At 41.1% G+C, this 21,822-nt stretch overlaps 1 protein-coding gene across 1 annotated transcript in view; it reads right to left on the bottom strand.

The window, feature by feature from the left end:
- The window catches only part of NELL1 (neural EGFL like 1), a 281,494-nt gene that overhangs the window by 257,949 nt on the left and 1,723 nt on the right, over positions 1-21,822 (bottom strand). Inside the window, exon 2 of the mRNA XM_061999665.1 lies at positions 19,085-19,213. Within this exon, the coding sequence (XP_061855649.1) occupies positions 19,085-19,213 (129 nt within the window). The remainder of the gene's footprint in view (positions 1-19,084; positions 19,214-21,822) is intronic.

Below are 21,822 nucleotides of genomic sequence, written 5' to 3'. Positions count from 1 at the left end.
AGCTTGATTTCAATTCCTTTTTTTCAACTGCAAGTCCAAGGAAGAAGTGTCAAACACAATGCAATAGTGCAGTTTGTCAGGACAGCCCAAGCCATTTAGCCATTCCTAAGGAGAGGGTCACCTTACCTTCTAGCTGCCTCATCCCACATGAGCCCATTCAGCTCCTGACCAGCAGAGCTCTATCAAGTCAAAAAGAGCTATAAGAGGAACCAGCACCCAGGACTACATTCACACAGAGGGTCAGTAGCCACAGTGTGATTCTGGCCATGATCTGCAGAAGTCCACAGCACTCTACATAGCTGCAGCAGGCTCTTACACCCTCAGGCAACTCGATAAATTCTACTTGCAGCTGCAATTACAATGCTCATTTCCTTCTTGCACCTTCAAAGTAAGCCTCAATATTTTATTTGAGCATAAGTTTGTTTTCACTTCATCATATGACCAGTCCAGATGAATGGTGATGCTGTTCTGAGGCAAATTATGTCAGAGCAAGCTTTTTCTTGTACATATCAAAGGTATTTCATTATACACTAACTTAACTCTACAAGACAAGCAGAATTGAGAAGGTATTGAAAGCTTCCCTTATTCGGAACTTTCTCTCTGAATACCGGACGGCGATCACCTCAAGGAAGACGAGAGACCAGCTTGCTGCAAAAACACGAGGTGGCTTTATTTCGGAGCTTATTTGTGTCTCATACCTCACGCAGGAGATAGAGGAGGTGACCCCGAGGCCCCGGCGGGGAGGGTTTATATAGAGAGGGGAGGAGAGTGGAAAATTCCAGCACATCTGCACATCAATAGTGTGGGGAAGGAGAGAGGAAAATCCCAGCACACCTGCGCAGTTCCATTCGATACAAACCCCAACCATACCGAAACAAACCCCAACATGTCCAGACATGCCCAAACAAGTCAAAACCCAAACAAGCCCCAACCGAGGTCACCCTGATAGCGTGGAGGGGGGAGTAATGTCCTTAGTTTTACCCTGCAGTTTCTGACGCCATTTTGGTTCAATTTTTTTTCCTTTCTTTCAGTATAACAACTCAGGATTAGTATCAGTCCTTACAAACCTGACTGAGCCCCTCAAGTTACGTCTTGCTGTGTAGATTCACCATGCATCACCAGCTCTAGGAACTAAAGATTAAAACCTGAGGCATTAGCTAATATGTTTAGCTAATATGTTCAGCACAGAACATATTAGAGGCCATAAATAAGATAAAGGGAGAAGTTGGCTTCAGCTCCATTAGAAACAGTGTAAAGAAATTATCACCACACAGAAGCAAACAAAATAAGTTAGAGAAAGAAAAGGGGAATGCTAGGAAAGCAGATAAGGTTCATGGCACACTTACTTTGATGACAATGCCAACAATCCGTGGTACAAAGGGAAGTATATGACCACTTAGGCTGGAATTTCAAGCCATGAAAAATGTGCACCAGTTCTTACAAGCCTAATCCCAATCAATGTGGGAAATTGTTTTTCTTTAATAGATGTTTCCATTAGAGAAAAAAATACTAAAATTCAGTTCTAAGTCAACTCATGTTTTCTAAAGCAACAGATATGTTTCATCATTCACTATCCTGCTTGAATACCTTTGCTTTTTACCTCCCTATCTTGGTAGCAAACATATTGCAGAACATATTGTTTTGTTGGTACTTTGAATCATTTAAAAGCTACTTGTTTCAACATACTTTCAGAAGAACCACTGTACAGTCACTCTGCACAAGCAAATTAATGCCGCAACGGCAGAAAACTTGGATTTCAGCTACAGAAATTAAAGAATTTAATATTGCAGCATATTGGTTTTCACCTTCCTATGGGCAACTAAAACCTCTATTAAGAAAAACCAAAAACTCACACAGTGCCCTAGTTTTTCAAGTCATCACCATTTCAAAAATGGAACCAAGGGTAGAAGGAGGGTTCAAGATTATTAACTCCCAGTGTAGACAGTTTCTAAGCATATTTAAGGATGAAAACACACAACAGCATCACAAAACCCTTCTTGTTCACTGAATGTAGGTCCTTCATCAAAGCATCTGAGACCAAGTGGGATCCAGTACACAGACTCCTTTCTACATGTTGGTCCCACAAATCATCTTTTGAAGATGTAATCACAAAAAAAGAAAAAAAAAGGAAAAAAACATCAACCAATCACCCAAAGCACTACTGGTGATAGATGCCTGCTCCTCTAAAACAATTCCTCGCTCCACATCAAGTGTCAAACAGAGCCAAAAGTTCACAGAAGGATGCTAACATGAACCATGAGTATTCTTCTCCAAAAAGAAATCACTTCACTGCCAAGCAGAGACACACTTTAGGTAGGTGTCTCTTCCTGTCTAGCAAGGGCAACATGTAGCTATCTGCAGACAGCACCTATTTTTTATTCTAAGCTGTGAGGAAAAAATTCCCACAAATTTCTCATATGCAAAGGGAAAAAAAAAAGGCTCTGCAACAAGCTCTTATCACAGGAATAGGCACAGGCTCCAGAGGTGCTGAAGCATGTTAAAAGGTCAATGAAGCTGGTGAAGGGCCTAGAGCAGAAGTCCTACGAGGAGTCTGAAAAAAAAAGGAGGCTCAGGGGAAACATGATCACTCTCTACAACCTGAAAGGAGGTTGTAGCGAGGTGGAAGTCTATCTCTTCTCTCAAGTAACAGGAGATAGGACAAGAAGAAATGGCTTCAGGTGGCACCAGGGAAGGTTTATATAGGACACCAGGATTTTTTTTTTCACCAAAAGGGTTGTCAAGCATTGGAACAGGCTGCCCAGGGAAGCAGTTGGGTCACCATCCATAGAAAAATTTAGAAGATGTGTAGATGTGGTGCTTTGGGACATGGTTTAGTGGTAGATGTGGCAGTGCTGGGTTGGACTCAATGATCTTAAAGGTCTTTTCCAATCTAGGTGATTCTATGTCTAATCCCTCAGAGCGCTCTGGGTACTCAATTCAGCTATCAGCACTAAAAGCTTGAGACAGTCCACACCATGCTACAGAGATCCACCAGTCAAGAAGCAGTATATCTAAGACATCATCTAAGCACACACTCAGATCCATTCACCATGCATGCCACTCGCCTACACCGCTTCCAAGTCAGGCTAAAGTATGAGCTTCAGCAGGCTGCCAAAGGAAAATAAATGCAAGCTTATATTAAGGTGCTAAGCGAGCACCATGTTGCCCTCTGGGCCCTTCCCTTGCAACATCTGTCCTACCTAACAGCGACCCAGAGAGAGGGGTGAAAACACCTTACCCTTCTCTTAGAAACTATGCTGCCAGAGAGGATCAAAGAGGGTACAATGTTTTCTTTCTTACATCTCAGCTTCTAGGTATTCTCATTGGTGCAAAAAGACACTGTAAATGTTTTGCCTTGCTAGCTCCACTCAGAGTCAGTAATAAACAGTAGGAAATCATGTTCAACAGCACAGCTTTCTAAATTCTGAGTATTCATTATAAATCACTTTTTACATGTTGCTTCAAACACTGTTTCTCAAGAATAAGATCCGTCTGCAGCGAAATGCTTGGTGATTTTAATATGCAAGCCTCCTACAGAGATGATGTCTCATTTTAATTATTGTTTCGGTTTAATGGGTTTTCATTAAATTAGAGGATGGAGCAATTACCAGGGTGAATAGCTAATGTTACAAAGGTAAGTTCCCATGACTATACAGCAAAAGCAGTTCTGCTAGAGAAGGTGGAAAAATCATCTAATTCAGTGTAAACTCTCCTTTCGTGTGACGCAAAACTACCTTGGCATTAAGCGCTCACCTATTGCTGTCATTTTGATATACATGTTTGTAAACTAGTCTTCAACTAGGTCTCTCCTAACAAAATTAATCTAGCATTTAAAATTATACCTATATTTCATCCCTTTCAGGAAGCTATTGCAAACCCAGTCCTCAAACTCCAGATGCCAGGGACAGTAGAATTTTGAGTTACTAAAAGAAATCAAACTGAGACTACTTACCAAATCATAGTTTCTCCCCAACCAATAATTTAGTTGATTTAGTGGCTTAATGTTGAACTCTTCACTTCTTGAAAATTGGCCCGACTTGAGCACTAGCTAGAATGACCACACTCATGTTAATTAAGTCGTTGTCAGAGAGTCCAAGTCCTTTGTTTGCTTCATCAGCATTTCAAACTGAACCATGGAAATTGAGTCCTCTGGAACAAACAGAGCAGCAGATATTGCGCAAGACTTGGAATTATTACCTGCCAAGAAAGCAAGCTGCCACCTACATTTCTCAAGCCTCAGCCAGCCAAAGGTGCACTAGGTGACAGAAAGCACAGTGGCAAGAAGCTACACTTATATCAAGGAACTGCATCTCTTGCTGCATAGAAGCTTCTTATCTCCAGGATCCTTCCTTGTCTTTTCCACCCAAATGACCAAGGAAAGGCTGGAGCCGTGTCTGCAGCAACAGAAGGGTAAGCAGCAGGCCTGGGCATACCCGTAGTGCAGCAATTGATGCTGTCTTCAAGCCATTTGGCCATTAGGGAACAAAATCAGAAAACTGAAGTAAGCCAAATGGCTTTGCAATAAGCTTCCTGCTGAGAACCACAATCGCCTTGCTACTACTGTGTATCACCTGTTACTCAAGGCAGTCTCTTTAACTTGTTTCAAACATTTTAAGTGGCTCCTGAGCTCAGGCTCACCTTCTCAAGTAGGTTCAGTTCTTTTCTCAAGGGACTCATGCTGAAATCAAGACTATTTACAAGTGGTTCATCTCTTAAATTAAATGCTTAGTAGAAACGCTCCAGAAGTTACACTAACACTAAAAGCACATAATCTGCTCTTCAATCATGTGAGTTAATCGAATTACATGTGTTGTTAGTTAATTAGTTCAGGAGTCACTGATTATAACATCTTTTTCAACTGTTTATCTATACTAGATGAGATATCACATTACTGTGAATATAAAGTTAAAGCTCGCTATTTGCAAATTTGGAAAATCGCAACAACACTGTAACAGAAAGAGCAGTGACTACACCAGCAACACTGTCATGTTTGAATAGAGCCAGTAGCAACATATGTAACATTAGGAAAAGACAGTAATTGCTGAGAATCATTACTGATAACACTGTCAGTTTCACAGGAGTACCATCCACTGCAGCGATCTGATTTAAGAGTATATTAAATGCTCTTGTCACACAACACACTGAGCCACCCAAAAATACTGTTTCTGTTCTGGCTTCATGCAAAAGCAAGCTAAGCAATTTCTCCCTTCCCTTCTACAAGATATTTTCAGGTATTCTGCTAGTCAGATATAGAAGCCAGATTTTGCAAATAATTACTCCTTGTAGCTTGGACTTACTTCCTCCCATTATAACCCTTATTGTGTTTGTAGCCTAGAAACAGAATTTAAGCTTTTTCAATAGTGCATGAAGAGAAGTTGATCCATTTGTAGTCTTAAGAAGTATGTAATCATTTTGGTTTCTCATCTAGCACTCGTCCCTCTTCCAGGTAATAAGATACTGCTCATACTTTATGGCAATAGCATTAAAAATAAATGGTAATATCAAGTACTTCAGAAGTGCTTTAGGATTCCTAAATTTAACATGACACATGCAGTCAACAAGTAATCCAAAACCTGGATTTTCAAAGAAACCTTAAGTATCAGGTCCCACTGAAGCAGGAGAGAAGCTGAACAACTAAATTATTTTGACTTTGTTAAAAAGCCCCAACTTCAGTGAGGCCACGTATAAAACAGAATTTGCCTCCCTGGTGAAAACCTGCATTCTTAAAAGTGTAAATCCAAATACTAGATTTAAATAATTCACCATCAGGGAAGTTTCAACAAAACAGAAACCTCCAACTCAGTTTCTTCACCTACAAAGAGAGGTTGCAATGTCTAACACTACTTACGGCAGCTAACAGACCTGGCTACCCCTACATCAAGGTTTCAATTTCCAGCTCACTAAAGCCTTTTACCACATGAATAATCCAACTAAAGGCAACTAAATTATCCATAAAGTTCAAAGTAAGCATATGCTGAAGTGTTCTCTTGGTTTAAAAACTCCCAAAGACTTGAAACTCTAAATAGTTTTTAATTACTTTGAAAACATTTCACTCATTTATTACTCAAATCTTATGATTTTTTCTTTATCCTCTACATACAATTTGTACAGCAATTAAACAAATGTGTTTCATGAACTAATTCTCCCTTCTGTTTTCTTTCTCTCTGAAAAAAAAAATCACTTCTATGTCATTGCTAAAGCAAATTAAATCCTGGGTGTCTGTTTTATTTATTAACTGCATGATAATAGCATGAGGCTTAATACATTTGTCAAAGCCCTTCTCTACTGAAGTATAATTTCTGCTGTCAGCCTCTTTACATTTATATTCAATATTCTAGTTGTCTGTTTCATGGAACACACATAAGCACACATTTGTATATTCTCCCAAAACCCGTACAAATTCTCTCTGTGAAGTGTTCCCCAAGCCCCCAAAAAGAAGCATAAACACAGCTACTGTACTTAGGCATCCTCCATAAGTTTTAGATGAATTATTTGAGAGATTTAAAAATTTTCCAAAAATGTCACAATAATAACTGTTTTATCTTTGTACACCATAATTATGATTTGGAGCATTGCTTTTCTTATTTCACCCAAGCATACCACAACTCATGAATAAAATATGACAACTTTGATAGCATCCATTGCTGTGGGTTCATCCGTAACGGAAAACGTGCTTGGGGTACTAAGGGCTCCCTCTTGCTCCATAAGCCTTTGTTTCTGAAAATAAGCTTTTATTTAAATATAACTGCCACATGTGTCCCCCTTTTTCACTTTTTTTTTTGCCCTTAGCAATAGCACCAGCAATAATGTTTACTTTTTTTTTTAAGTGACTACATTTTGAAACAATTAGGATGGCACAAAGCTAGAAAGGCAAAATACCCCACCTGAAAGCTTATACTTGCAAGACACCAAAAAACATTTAAAGCATTGCCAGCACCAGAGAACAAAAGGCCAGCACAGAGGACCATGACTTTTAAACATGTGGGCAATACTATTACAAAGAATTAAACTTAACTTTGTTCTGCATTCATAATGAATTAGCATGAAGGGGACTTGCACAACTTCCATCACTCCCATAATAAGATTACTGTAATTAAGACTGCACAGAGCACCTCTACCACAACTTGTCAGTAGATTCCCCTAGAAAGATGACTTGAGATAAAGTGTAGAACATGAGGTCTCCAAATCATTGGCATTTACCAAATTACTCTACAAACATCATGCTTTAAGGTTGTACTGCTTCATTTCCCAAACAGCGTGATGAACATCCATAGAGATCTTCACAGAACAAGAAAAATCATGACACAGACACACAAACCCCACTCTCCTCCCACACATCTTGGCTTTCTGTTTTCTCCAGTCCCCAAGAATAGGCTTTAAAATTTCAACATTGTTATGCACAATGAGCCAAAGTGGAGAGAGACAGAAGCTGAGGCAAGTCTGAATGTCATCTGAAGACAGTCTTTCATCATAGAGGCAATGAGTATTTCACCTCCAAGATCCAGTTTTAGATGTGTTGTGCTCTCAGAGCATCTTTGCTACCTTGAGGTTTACAAAAGAGTTAAAAAAAGAAAAAAGAAGAGGGGACATGACTTTAGAACGTGACATAAAAACACAAACTAGTCTGCTGTAGGTGTTTCTTCCCACTGATGCCAAATAGAAAACTCACAGCTTCAGAGGGAGAAGTCACTCAGATGTGCAAGGGGAAGACAGACTCAGTAAAATAACCCATGCAGCTGCAGGGATCCTGTGTTATTTTTCCCTTATTTATAGCACAGAGGACCAGTGGCAAACTCAGCTGTAACTATGGAGAGAGGACAGGGAACACAAAGGCTGTGATGAGATTTTTAGGAAGCCAAAACACCAGTGTTCAGCTACAGCATTTATTGCTCCAAAACAGTGATTCACAGATCCTTGTTGTCAGAAATACAGAATCAACTTTATTCTTTCAGCAGGTATGCAACATAAGTAACTAAAGATTTTTATTAATGCTTTAGGTGGACATCAGGTGCCAAAACCAATTTTTTTCCTCATCTGTTCCATCAAAAATGAAAAAATCTGATGTTCTGCATTTTGTATCACTGAATAGGCCACAAAAGGCAAAGCAATCACATGGTATAATGCCATAAACCAGCACAGTATGACATGATTACTTCACACCATTTATGTGGCAAAAATGAAAAATAAGAGGAAAAAATGTCCCCCTCGCCTCATTCATACACCCACACCGCAGGTGGCAAGATTAATCTGGAATTTGGCACAGAAGAAGTAGGTTGAGGCCTCAAGTAGCATCTAATTTTTATTCTTGATAGGTAGTTTGAGACAGCAGGGCTTTTCACCACAGGAAATGGTCCATGCCTGGCTCTTGCATTAGGTCTGATTATATCTGCCTTTGTGTACTTTTCAAAGGAGCAAAATCTTAAAAAAAAAAAAAAAATCATTGAATGTGTTTAAATGAGTGTGATAATAATTTCAAGTAACACCATTTCGTTTTACACAAAAGATACAGCTCTGTTTAGAAATAAATTAATCAAGTAGGATGGGTGTGAATATATCAAATGGACATTATCACATTTCTACTAAAATTGTCTTAAAAATGAAGACATCCCTCTTGGGGTCAAAATCAACCATAATAGGCCACTTTGTTTCACTGCCTACAGCAAGAACCCAAGTCTTCCACAATGCTTTTCCCTCCCTCTGTATTTCAAGCAGTTTTAACTCAGCAGTGCCAAGTAATGCTTTGATATTGCTTTCTTACCCCAGCCTCTGTCCAGCAACCCAGATCTACATAATCAGATGCAGAGACTCGCCCTGAACTTAGGCAAGATTCTCCACCCCAGGATACTGTGCAGGGACTCACGTCAAGGCAGTACAACCCATCTACCCATTCAGCTTCATCTCAACTTCACACAGGCCTGTTTGACAAGATGTTATAGAATGATATTCTTACTCCATGGTTTTGTGTAGTTCTCTTACTGGTAAGGGGGAAGGGGGTGTAAAGATGGCTCCTGTAAGAAGTTGTTTGAAACTCTCCCCAGTCAGATCCCCTTCCGGGGCTGAATCAATTAGGCACCTCCGTGATCACTTTTTAAGAAGTCAGAAGAGAAGGGTTATTCCTGTTCCTTCTTGCAATTCCTCCCTTTTTCCCGGATGGTGGTGGTGCAAGGAGTGGAAGAGAGATAAACAACCATGTGGACCCCAAGGTCAGTGAGGGAAAAGAGGAGGAGGTGTGCTGGAGCAGAGACTCCCCTGCATCCTGTGGAGAGGAGTGGTGAAGTAAAGATTTGTTTGCACTTTGTAAAACACCTCGTGTCAGGGGCAGTGACTGTGTCCAGAGGAGGCCGTGTCCCATGGGAGGGCTTGTATTTGCAGAAGCCACAGCTGTTGGGAAGAACTTACACCAGAGATGTTCATTAAGGACTGTGTCCCATGGGAGGGACTCCGTATTGGAGCAGGGGAAGAACGCAAGGAGTCATCTTCATGTGAGAAGAGAGAAGCGGCAGAGTCCATCTGTGAGTGAATGACCACATTCCCCATTCCCTGCCCCCTCTCCGAGTCGTTGAGTGGGGAGGAGGTAGAGATATCAGGAGCACTGAGCTGGGCCCAGGAAGAAAGGAAGGATGGGGGAGGGAGATCTTAAAGCACTGGTTGCATTTTTCTCATCATCCTGCTCTGTTTTTGCTTTTTGTTCCTTTCTGTTTCTTGTAGGTAGTAGAACAAACTTCCCTTACTTTCCCCTCTAAGTCAACTACTGGAGTCTGTTTTGCCCGGAACCATAGTTGGCAGTGAGTCCTCCCTGCCCTTGTCTCAATCCGCAACATCCTTGGTTACCTTTTTTCCTCCCATCTCACTGGGGCCTCTGCCATCCTAAGGAGGGTGGGGGTGGATGGTGGGCAGTGAGCAAGAGACTGTGGTGGTGCTTCATTGCTGGCTGGGCAAAACCACAACAATTTGTCTACTGAACAAGTGGTTAATAAAACCTGATTGCTGGCAGTATGATATAACTTAAGAGTATTGGTTTTCCAAATCCTTTGCTGGAAAAAGATGATTTTTGTTCTATTTCTGTTCTGATGAAGATACAAGAAACTCAAACTGTTATTCTTACTTTCACCTAAATTGATTTACTTCCATTGTAAGGATGTAGATGCTCACAGTGTAGATGCATGTATCACCTACTAGCATTATCAAAAGCTAATTTCTGCATCCTCTTCTCCCACTGAAGAGCTGAGACCTTTGGTTTCCTTTCTGCTTATCTTCATTACAGGACTTTGTCAACAGGTTACCAGAAGCATACAAGGCTTTTAGCACAGTATAGAAATACTGAAGAGCTTATCCCACTTCCCCTCTGTACTTACCACCATGGCAATGAAGACAGACAAGTAGCACAATTACTGTCTCCCAGGAAAGCAAAAATAACTGCCAAGGACAGAGGCAATGTGTGCTCGGAATTCTTTCCTAATCATTACAGATATGATGGAAAACCCAAAAAATGTCAAGTAACAGAAGGCAGCACAACAACATTCAGGATCAAAAAAAAAATAGAAAAAAGTAGAAATTGGTCACTGTGGTTTAATGTGACTGGATTTCTATTTCAGTCTCTACTAACTAGGGGGAGGGGGAGGGTTGTTTGAACTGAGAGGATATAGAACGAGAAACTCTGCGTGGATTTACAAGTAACACCTTCATATCAATATACTGGATAAATTGTACTCCTAGACAGGTTTCTCACACAATTCAAACACTGAACAAGAGTGAAAACAATCACAGATACATACGAGTATTTTAAAAACTCTTTCTGGGAATTGACAAAGTTAACGGTATTTTATGTGTCTTGGAAGCCTCAAAGCATTGTTCAATAATTATGTCTCAAGTGATCTTTAATTTCCTCTACTGAAGACGATTCATCTCATTCGTCCTCTCCTAGCCCATTGTATTCCAGCTGCAGATTGTTTCTCTGTTCTGAAAATGGTCAGTTTCACAAAAGCAAAAAAATCACTTAGCCAAAAAAAATCCACCATTGTGCATACAAAACATTAAAACATTAGCTACATTAAAAAAAAAAACCAAACAAAAAACACAAGTTAGATGTTAGGGTTCAAGTTTCACAGGCAAAATTTACTCAGCTTTCTGAGGATGAGCATTTCAGCACAATTCTTAATTACAGGATCAAATACATAGCTTTCTAGAGGGTCTCAGTCGGTGCACAAAGAACAAAGAGTAAACTACTTATTTATCAAAGATCTGAAGTTCTGCTTTATTTTCATTGTTCAAGGCTCACCTTGAACAGTCAATCTACCGTATTCAAACACTTCTCTGAAGACAGAGCAGACCCTGACCAAGTTAATTATTCCATCACAGTATTGGAGACCTCTACAAATATTAATGAATTCTTTTCACACCCCTATTGTTAGAGGAAAGAGCATTAGTACTTCAGCTTTACAGGTGAACAACCACAGCACAGAAAAATGAAGGTTTTAAATCACTAATAAAAAGCACACATTATCCAAATTGTATCTTTCAAAACAATTTGTTCAATATTAGCACACATCACAAAAACTTCACAGTACTACCAAATCTGAACTTTCAGTGCTTTTTCCTTATTAAGCTCTTCTAATGCTGTCTCTGCTGTAAGCAAACCTTTTCCAGTCCTACTCACTTAGTCTAAGACTGCAGGCCTAGGGTTTCCCATCCATGTCCTAGCTTCTTGCTCCTCTCTCCAGAGTGCTTCTCCCAAACACGGTCTTCGGGTCCCCTTACCATGCTCTTCATCCCTACACCTCATCCCTTCCACTCAAGTCAGTGTGGTGTTCTTGTCACAGTTTCTCTGCCCAGTCATCACCCGCTTCATTCTTGGCCTCCAGCTCTTCACCATAGCTGTTTCTCTTCTCTCCCCTCCATCTCCCTGTCTGAGGCCCAGCTTCATCACCTTGCCTGTCACAGTTAATTTCATCAAGCTGCTGCTTCTCACCACCCACTGCCCAGCACCAATCTGTATCACTTCCTGGCTCTCAGGGGAGCCCATTCATGCCCAATATATTATTATCACTTTACATATCCTCGCCCCTACATTTCCAGCTTTATTTCTCTCTCCTCTCCAGCTTCCACAGCGGTCTGGGAAGGAAGGGGGGAAATCCACAGAAGTACTTGAGCTCCCAAAAACATCAAGACCTTGCTCTCCAACCAGCTTGTGGACATAAGTTCAGAAACCATCCCATCACACTTTCCTCCATCCTCTTGGGTGCAGCCAGCCCAGCCATTGGCATCTTAACTCTTACTTTAGCAGTGTTTTACAGAGCAGCTTTGAGAAAGATATGAAAGCACTGACAGAACTCTCTGACTACTCTCTAGGATGGCAAAAAGCTGCCACAGTTCCTAAAGGTCAGGCTAGAGCTTGTAAAAGCAGAAGGACATCCCAAAGGATGAGTACGAAGCATAGCCAAGGATCCCATTCTCCTGAGGGCTGGGCCTTATTTGCCACCACCCAACAAACCTCTGTTACAAGGGAAGACATATGCTGGCCTAGTCCATCATGTCAATTCAGCCACAGGTCATGAGGCAGCCCCATAGGCAAGCAGAGGTGCTCATTGCTGCCTTTAGAGCCAGTGAGCCCTGAAAGCAGGTCAGCTTCAAGTAAAACATCAATTCTGCTGTCTCCAGATCTGAGGAAGATCTCAGAAGGGAGATCTCAGCGTAAAGAAAAGAGAAACAGTCAAAATTTGGCACCAAGGAAGGATTATTATTACCAGATAATCAGTGCAAGAGGTTGACACATGCCTCAGAATGTAGATGCTATTTTTGCCTACAGATCAAATGGTTTTTTACCCGACAGCAGCTGCCTTTCCCTCCTGACATGCCAGCCATCAGTGACAGCCACCACACAAGTGACACGGGGTAAAACCCCAAATTCACCTGGTCCCTGTAGAAACCAGCACAGACCTGCACAACAGGGCACGTAACGAGTTAAAAACCAATCTTCCCTTTAATGAAAGAAAAAAAAGCAGAGCTTCCGCAAAGATAAACGTGCACTGTGTGGGGAGGCACAGGGGCTCTGTGAGGGGAGGTGTGCCGGATATAGCCAGTTCCAGCCGGTTCTGACCACCTCACCTCAGGGCATGGCCCAGCCCCTCCCTGGCAGCACCTCAAGATGGGGGAATGGCAGGATGCAGGAAGCGGCTGTGCAGGCACTCAGCTCCCAGCCCAGGTGGGCAGTGGGTAATCCCTGGTTAAAAACACAACATAAAAGTTCCTTTCCAACAGCACAAGGGTCACTGTCTGCTCTGCCAACCACATCCAAGTGAGCAGAGGCGTAAGACAACAGCCTGAGAAAAGGTTGCCCAGAGGCTATGCACCACTGCCCTAAAACCTTCCAGCATCGTGGGATATTCTGATACCACCAAGCATAGAAAAGACACTCTCTTTTACTGATTGTAACACAAAGATTGAGTCACCCAAGTTATGCCTTCTTCACTTTTCTGATATCTTAAGATTTGTGCTCTGTGAAAATAATATTCCTTATGCTTAATACTTGCTATAAACATACCCAGAGAGCTCGTGCAGAAAGCAATTACTCTTGTTGCATTATCTCATGTAAAGAGGGACTGATGCCCTGAACTCCAAAATTAAACTTTATCTCTCCTACTCACCGCAGACCTCCCTGACGTCTAACTCGGGAAGAGCAATCGTAAGTTTCATCCTCGAGCTGTTATCTGCTTGCTCTAATTCAGTTCTTGGCTCTTTTCTGAGCTCTGCAGCTTGCACATCTTGCATGTTATGCTGGCATAACTGAGCTTTAATATATGGAGTGGATGAAAACCTTGGCCATAGCACACAGGTCACAGACTCAGGGGAGAAGACTTTCATACATGAACCAAGGCAGCAGTCTACTCACTCAGCCTTTGAATGTACTGAGCACATCTCAGTGCTGACCTACTGCCCTATGCACATAGCCAGGGCATAGCAAGTCTATCCAGAAGACTGTTCTAGCAGACACACAGCTAACGTTGTTGATATAAAGGGTGTATGCCCACTCCTGACAAGATCAACTTATGCAGTTTTCCTTATCCACCAAGTTCAAAGCTGGCTAGCAATCCAATCCCTTCAAATCTGGCACCACGAAAGGTGACTTTTAGGACTCAGACTCCTAGAGTGGAATCTGGAATTAACAAGTCAAGGAGGAACATGTCTAAAAAAAAATCAGAATCCACAACACTGAGAAAAAAACATCAACAGAAGGGATTATACTTCATCTGGAAGCTCAGGTACGTCTGCTGGGAGGCATCTCTACCCACTTTGGGACCGCAGCTTTTCTCTGTCTTCTGGCCTGAAGCAGGACAGCCCTTTTCTTTCAGCAACTCAACAAGATTCGCTCTTTTGTCACAAAAATATTGCCTTATTCTGTGCTTTATTCTACCTGTTATTCTTTCACCTACAGGAGTCACAACTGAACAGAAAACAACTCAGCAGTCACCAGTAACAAGTAGGAAGAAGGAGCATGACTGTATTCTGTGCTATAGGACCTAGGGGCCAGTTGGGGTTTTCAAGCAATTAAAGAAACAGTCAGGAAGGCAATGACTACATAAAGCTAGACTTTTAACAGTACTTGGTGGTTTATTTTACTAAGTGTAAGTCACAGTATACACTGTAAAAAGACCATTCCTAATTTAAAGACAAAGTTGAAAAATACTGCCAGATTGCTCTGAAAGAAAACAGCACAGCCTTAATAAACTTCTGGGGGGAACTGCTTTAGGCAGTTTTAAAGGCTTTAAGCCTCAGCTAGTTCCAAAGAGATGCCAAGAGAAGAATTAAAACAAAGTGGGCATAGCTGACACCTTGTAAATGGAATCAAATTTTACTTCCCCAACAAGAACTGAGCACAGAACAAAAGCCAGACTGGTTAAGGTAATCACATAACGGAACAGTCGGGATAAAAAGTAGGCTCAGTCTACCCAGAAGCAGAATGACCAGTTAAGCACATCCTCTTGCCTTATTTATAAGGAGAGCCTTTCTCTGTCACTGAACTCAAGATCCTGCTAAGGCTTCCATCTATGTGGTCAAAACAAGCCCCATCTCCCTGTCATCTGAAATACAGAATAGGAATGAGCCTCACTGAAGTGCACCATGGGTCAGTGTTTCTTAATGGACTAAAATTTACACCATAATCCTGTTCTAGGAATTTCAGTATCATTTTGTCATGCTTTTAAGGTATTATTTACTGATGTCTTCACTCAATGTTTGCAAGACATTGTTGTAATGTACTAGATGGACAGTTAATATTTTCAATACACTTCTTTGCAGTGATTTCCCAGCCACCCTCAGAACTATTTCCTTGAATTATCTGGACTCCTGGTTGGAGGTGAGATGTAAGGCCTGACACCAGGATCTTGGGTACCCCATTCCCCAAGAGCACTCTAGACAAGAATTCCCGCACAGCCTCTGTCCCTTTGTGCTAGAACAATCCACCTGGATACACAGATTTCCCTCCCCATTCTTCCTCTTGTTTGATAAAGAAATAATAAACAAATTAGGAAACCATAATGTTAGGGATCTTAAGAGTCAGACTGTTTGCAGAATTGCAATTACAAGTCAGATATCCACACTTCACTTAATTCACGCTGTCAATGCTTACCCAGCTTTTTGGATTCCCTCATTCACATTTCAAAGAGAACAGAACTGAAACACACAGAGGAACTGATCAATCAAAAATCCTGCTGAAATACTCTGATAGTCGATGCCCATGCCCAACAGGGCCACTAAGATGACTGCACTTAATTATAGGTTTCCATGCTTTTCTGAATTAGGAATAAATTTGCTTGCCCAAAGGCAACCCACATCTCTCAGTTGCCACTTTGGTTCTATTACGGTGTCACACAACTTGTGATGGAGATGAAACTGTTTCTTTGCCTGTAAAGCTGCTTCACAGATAAATCTGAGTTTCAGTTGTTAGCAGCAATACTGTTACAAAATCAGAATACTCCACTGGTTTCTCTAAGGTTGTCTTGGACTGAAATCTCTAACTCTGCAGGGAAGAGAGTCCTTCCACATTTTGGTTATAATAAACCAAATCATAACATCACTCCCTAGAAACTTTGTAACAAACAGCAAGTCAGTTACTGTAAGAGAACTAACATCACTGATCAAAAATCTAATTTAAAATATTAGTTTCTCTTTCTGTTGTCCTTGTCTTCCCAATATCCCCTTCTTCATCTCTTCTTTTTGCCTCTAAATTCAACTGAAAGAATGCATAGAAACTTATAAAGCTTTCCATTTCAAAGAGTTTAATTCACAGAAGAAGAATGTTGCTTAGGAGAACAATCTATATTTTCACTAGAGCTATACACATAACTGTCTGGGTTGGAGAAATATTTCCATTTCTCTAGCTCAAAGACATAGACTTCCTGGGACACACAAAAGAACACTCTCGGTTTGAACAGCTCCAGCAAAGCCATTTTAGCAAATACATCTTACAAGACAGAAAGTGATCCATGGGGAACCTTTGTGTAAGCTCAGAGCCCTGTCACGTTGCTGTAAGGACACTGCCAAAGGCAGCAGGTAAAACTCCCTGTGAAAAGCACACGCTGAAGAACATACAAACTCTTCTCGCTTCCTAAACTAGGAAATCCTCAGAGGTGAAACCTTGTGAGTGAAGAGGCCTTCTAACGTTGCTCCATGTTCAGCAGTCAGCCTGCCAGGTGAAGCAGGGCCTCCCCTGCCCAGAGCCCCAAAGGTGATGCTGGAGCAGCATGTCACAGCAGGCACAGCATGCGCCGACTACTCACAAATGGTAAGAGCTAATCAAAGAAAAGCTTTGCTGAAAAGACCACTCTTGAAGACTGGAATAGGTGGTTCAAAAGGATACAAGTAATTTTGAAACTAAGCACTAACTTCAAATCATTTTCCTCCTATGGGAGTTGTCACGTTGGCTGGGGTTTTTTTTGGTGAACCTCTGTGGGGAAAAACTATTGCCTCTAACTTAGACATAGCAGTTGTCCATTCATGGCCCTGAGTTGTGTATCAGTTTTACTGCATGGCAAGATAAAAATCAAAATTATCTCCTGACTGTAGCCAAAGGACCTCTGGCACACAGCCAAACTGTAGCTGTAAAGTAAGTCACCTCTGTTAGTAAAAGGGAATTCATACAGCTGCCGACTTACTGTTGACATTTAACAAATAACAGATACGAACAGGGAGGGAAGCAGCCAACAGGGCAGCCTCAGACTTCCATCCTATCTGACAGCAGCAGCAAAAGACTCCTTGCAGACCTATCTCAGGATGGAGTAACAGACCAAAGGTCTTTAGTCCTCTCCTGGCCCAAGGGCTGATCAGCTTATCTGGAAATAATCATTTTCCTGAGCCATCTTCCAAGAACTTTTATACTAGAGGCAATATTCCAGCACAGGGCTATTCCTGTGTGCATTAGCAAAATGAATTTCTGTTGAGGGCATTTAAAATGAAGGTTTATTTACCTAACTACAGATTTCAAATTGTTTATTCACTTTGTACAATGAATTTTTGTTCACTGCCTCCCATGAACATCTGTCTTCCAATTTATCTGCTCGTGAATTTTACAAGCCCTACCTTTGCACACTAAGTTTGTAAACTACAGGTGGGGGTCCCTCAAGGCAAAAAGAACAGAATATCTAGAACATCTTCACCATTAGCCTTTCAAAGCTACTTTCAGTATCAGTAGTTTCAACTGGTCTTCTGAAAAAATACATCTCTCAGTCTTCCTCCCTGCAGCTCTGACCATCAGTCTGTGAAAACTCACCATGACAGTTCTTTGCTGTGGTTGTGATTAGCTGCATGGAGTAGCACTTGGAAATACTAAAATATTATAAGGCAGTTAGGCCACTGCAGTCCTTGGAGGAATGACTAGAACTTAATATTGTTTGTCCACAAGATACAAACATAGAATCAAGGCATGGGAAGAAAAACAATTGATGGCTTTAAATAAATAAATTGATGTTCTTCTGGACATTAACCTGGGAATCAGTGAAAATTGGGCTACTTGTTTATATCACAGCAGATTGTAAATATGACTAAAACTCTGAAAAGCTCTCCAGAAGTCTCTCTGCTCCAGCTCCTAAACTGGTCCTGGCCAGATAAATAAAGAACAAACTAAGATTATGGGACCTGCATCTTTCATTACATGCAATAAAGTCAGCTAGCACTGCAGATCCAGAAATGAAGCTAAAAGAGATCATAGTCATTTATCCCTGAAACAGCTCCAGAGGACAAGTATCAAAAATGAGACACTAACACACTTCAACACAGACTAAAGCACAAAGGAAGAACATAGGAAGCCTCCACAATAAAAATGTTCCCAACTGTGTTTAACATGCATGTTCATATTGACTGATAGAAACATCTTCCTTGCCTAACAAGCCTGTTGTAGCAGCTTGGTGCTTCCACCCCATGGGACGTGGTCTCTTAATCTGGACCTTACTTAAGTCCATGGTAAAACTTGTTAATTCATACAGAACTTCACTCTATAAAAATATACATAAAAAAACCCCACACACCAAAAAAAACCATCATCTTTAGAATACTTCCCAAGAACTGTCTTAGAATATTGAACAAACAAAATCACAACTCCAAGTGCCTTATTCTGTACCTGGTACCAGTTTGGACAGCTAAACACAATACTGTTCTGTCTTTTCACTTTAACAGTTTCCAGAAAGATGATGAAAGACTTGCTACATGCTACTAGTCAGTGTCAACACATTAAATGCTTTCTCATAGTTCCATAGCTTCAGCTCTATGTGTCTTGAGAAAGTACAAAAGAATCAAATCCATGCCTTGGAACTACCTTGAGGTATTTAGCTAGAAATAAATACTAGGGAGTGTTGAAAGTCTACTTAAAAAGACTTCCCTAAAGATCCTTAACATCAAGTACCTGACAACACACTAAAAATATATATATATGTGTGTGTGTGTATGTATTTCAGGAAAGTAGCAAAAAAACCAACCTTAAGTAAAAAGCAACAGTTAGAAAGATCACTATTGGAGGAGATCAGTTCAGCATCGAAGATCTTATGAGCTCACGCAGACAGAAATGAGATAAAAGAACTGAGGACGTGTGTCTTACCTTGGAATAAAAATGCTTTGCTTGCATTGTGCAATCCTGACACTTGTGTTACCCCAAGGGTTGTATTCACAAGATCCAGCTCTGTGATGATATCAATTTCTAATTCAGGATCCATTCCAAATCCTACAGCTGTTGGAGGCACAGAGAGAGGGAGTTAGATCAATTTTTATTTCAAATCAGGTAATGAAAAGAACAGAGAAGAATATCTGGTGCAGACATTTCTAGTACCTTCACATACACACTGTATACAGTAATTACTTATAAGACTGTAAGTCTGCTGCAGCAAAGAGAAGATATTCCTTTTCAATTCTTTCAATTAAACCATTTCCACAGATTTTACTACACACAAGTTAAAATGCTCTAAAACTGATACATTAATCCAGTATCTTCATAAGGCAGAAAAGCACTAAATAAATAAAAGCAGAACCACCTATGCATAAAGATGAAAGAGATTTGCAGCATTCGTCTATTGGCCACACTATTTCCAGGGAGACGTGAGGACTGAAAATTCCTCTCACACCTCGTATCTAGCAGTGACTAACAGATCAGGCCCTACAGCTGATAGTCTAAACGTCATCTATTTTCCAAGTGGATAGAATGACCCTGGAGACCGTGGTAGCAGGGAAAAGAGGCCATCCTGTAATCCAAGAGCCCTGGGTGACTCACAAAGCTGTTTGATACTGCTGTGGAAGCGTGCCTCCGTATTTCAGCACAGCCGGTGCCTGTGAAGCGTGCCAAAACCTACCTACAAATAGCAGATATTCACTCACCTAAACCAGGCACAGAACCTTCTGGTCTGCAGGAGCACAGATCTGAACTCAAAATTTAGAAATGTCCTATGCCCAGAAAAATATTGAACAGCCCTTGAACTAGCAGGGACCTGACTGTATTTGACAGAAAAGACACACACAGTCAAGTGGTTTGAAGTCCAAACAACTGCGTTCAAAAGTTCAAGGCAACTTGATGGTTAAGGCACATCAAGTTCATTCAATATATCTCCTTTTTCTAGGGATGGAAGAGGTCGATCTGACCCTGGTGTCTATCAGCAGTAAGTGTGAAACGAGACCTGTGCCTGAGACACAGGTCAAATATCTTGTATAGGATCCAAGCACTTTCCTACTGATTTTTTTCACTGATTTGATTAGTAACAGGAACAGACACGGCTAAAGCAAATGGTAAAAGTCCCCCTGACTTTCATGGAACAAGGATATTACCTGTAAAGCACATCCAGATTCATTTCCACTAAGCAGAGTTCACATTCACATCTAAATTGATTCATTTGTTATTCCAGGACTCTGCTTCTGGATCAGTTAATCAGCAAATACTCTAGTTCGATTCCTGGAGAGGCTCTAAAAAACTACTGAGGTGTACAGAACCAACAAGTTACATATTCCACTCATAAATCATCTTTACCACAGCACTTTCTCCTTTCCTTTACTCAAGAATGAAAACATTGGAATAACATGTTGTGCTAAATGCAGAGGATTCCACTCCATGAGGGACAGAGCAGTAAAAAATATTGAAAAGACAACTTCAGGAGGTCTCTAGCATCTTACTCTACAAAGAAAACTAAGATCTGAATCTCTGAGAGTGCTGATTTCTCCAAGTGAGAACATACACAGTGGTTTCAAAAGAGTCTGAGAATAAGCACTTTATAGTAGAAAATTCAAATTAGAGAATATGAAGCCAAATGAACTCCAAAGGCAGAAACTTCCCAGATAATCAGCAACATCATCAGGCTTTTAATACTGTCTTTGACTTCATGTACCCTGGGTGCTCAGGCACTGAATGACCACAGCTGACAGCACACACTGACAACTGAGAACACCTTCCCCTTCTGGAAGAAACACAGGCATCAAAAATACAGTCAGCCAGCTCTCCTACTCCCAAACTACCCACATACAGTCATGATCCTGCTGAAGAAACACATCCATCCTGCTGTAGCCAACGTTTGCTAGTAACTGCTTTCCTTTAGTTCACCTGCCTCTGATTAACAGGAAAGAACTTATCGATCCATGGATTCCCAACCTATAGCAACTCTCCCCGTGCAAGGGCTGCAGCCTACAAACTCCAGACTCAAACATACACATAAATACAGAAGCAGCCCTTCTGGGAAAAACAAACAAACAAAAAACCACACACTAAAGCAATGCTTGTTTTACAAGAAAAAAACAAGACTAGCTATTTCTTCTGAGGTTTACATTCAGAAGAAAAGTAGCACACTGTAGATTGTGTGAACTTACCTATCAGGAAAGACAGTGTTTGCTGCCCCTTCCAAAAACACAGTATGTTCTTCCTCATTTGAAAGGGGTTAGATACATTCAGATCAGCAAAAGCCTATTAATATGAAGGGAGATCGAGCAGGGACTAAAACTCGCTCAACGGAAAAGGCGTACTACGTCCAGTAAGACAAATCTCGACCACACTACAGTCACTGAAAGCTCTGCCACAGATATCAACAGAGTGAGGACAGAAACCACATCTAGCAAGTATAGGCACTCCCATAAATCACCAGAGCTCCACTGCTCTATTAAAGCTGTTTATTCCAGTCAGAATACCCAAGGCTCAACAAGTATAGATCACTGTACCTCCACAGGCTTCGATTTATGCCCGTGAAGGATCCTGTGTGACAACTTCAGTGTGCCCCCTTCCAGCTTCTAAAATGCTTTCAAAACCAGAGACTATTTCTAGTGTCACAGCAATTATTTAGCAAGAACCTACAGTACTTTAAATGCCTA

Source organism: Colius striatus, chromosome 7, assembly GCF_028858725.1.
Source record: "Colius striatus isolate bColStr4 chromosome 7, bColStr4.1.hap1, whole genome shotgun sequence".
Classification (NCBI taxonomy): Eukaryota; Metazoa; Chordata; class Aves; order Coliiformes; family Coliidae; genus Colius; species Colius striatus.
Note: the sequence above shows the minus strand (reverse complement) of the source record. Positions and strands in the feature narration are given on the sequence as shown.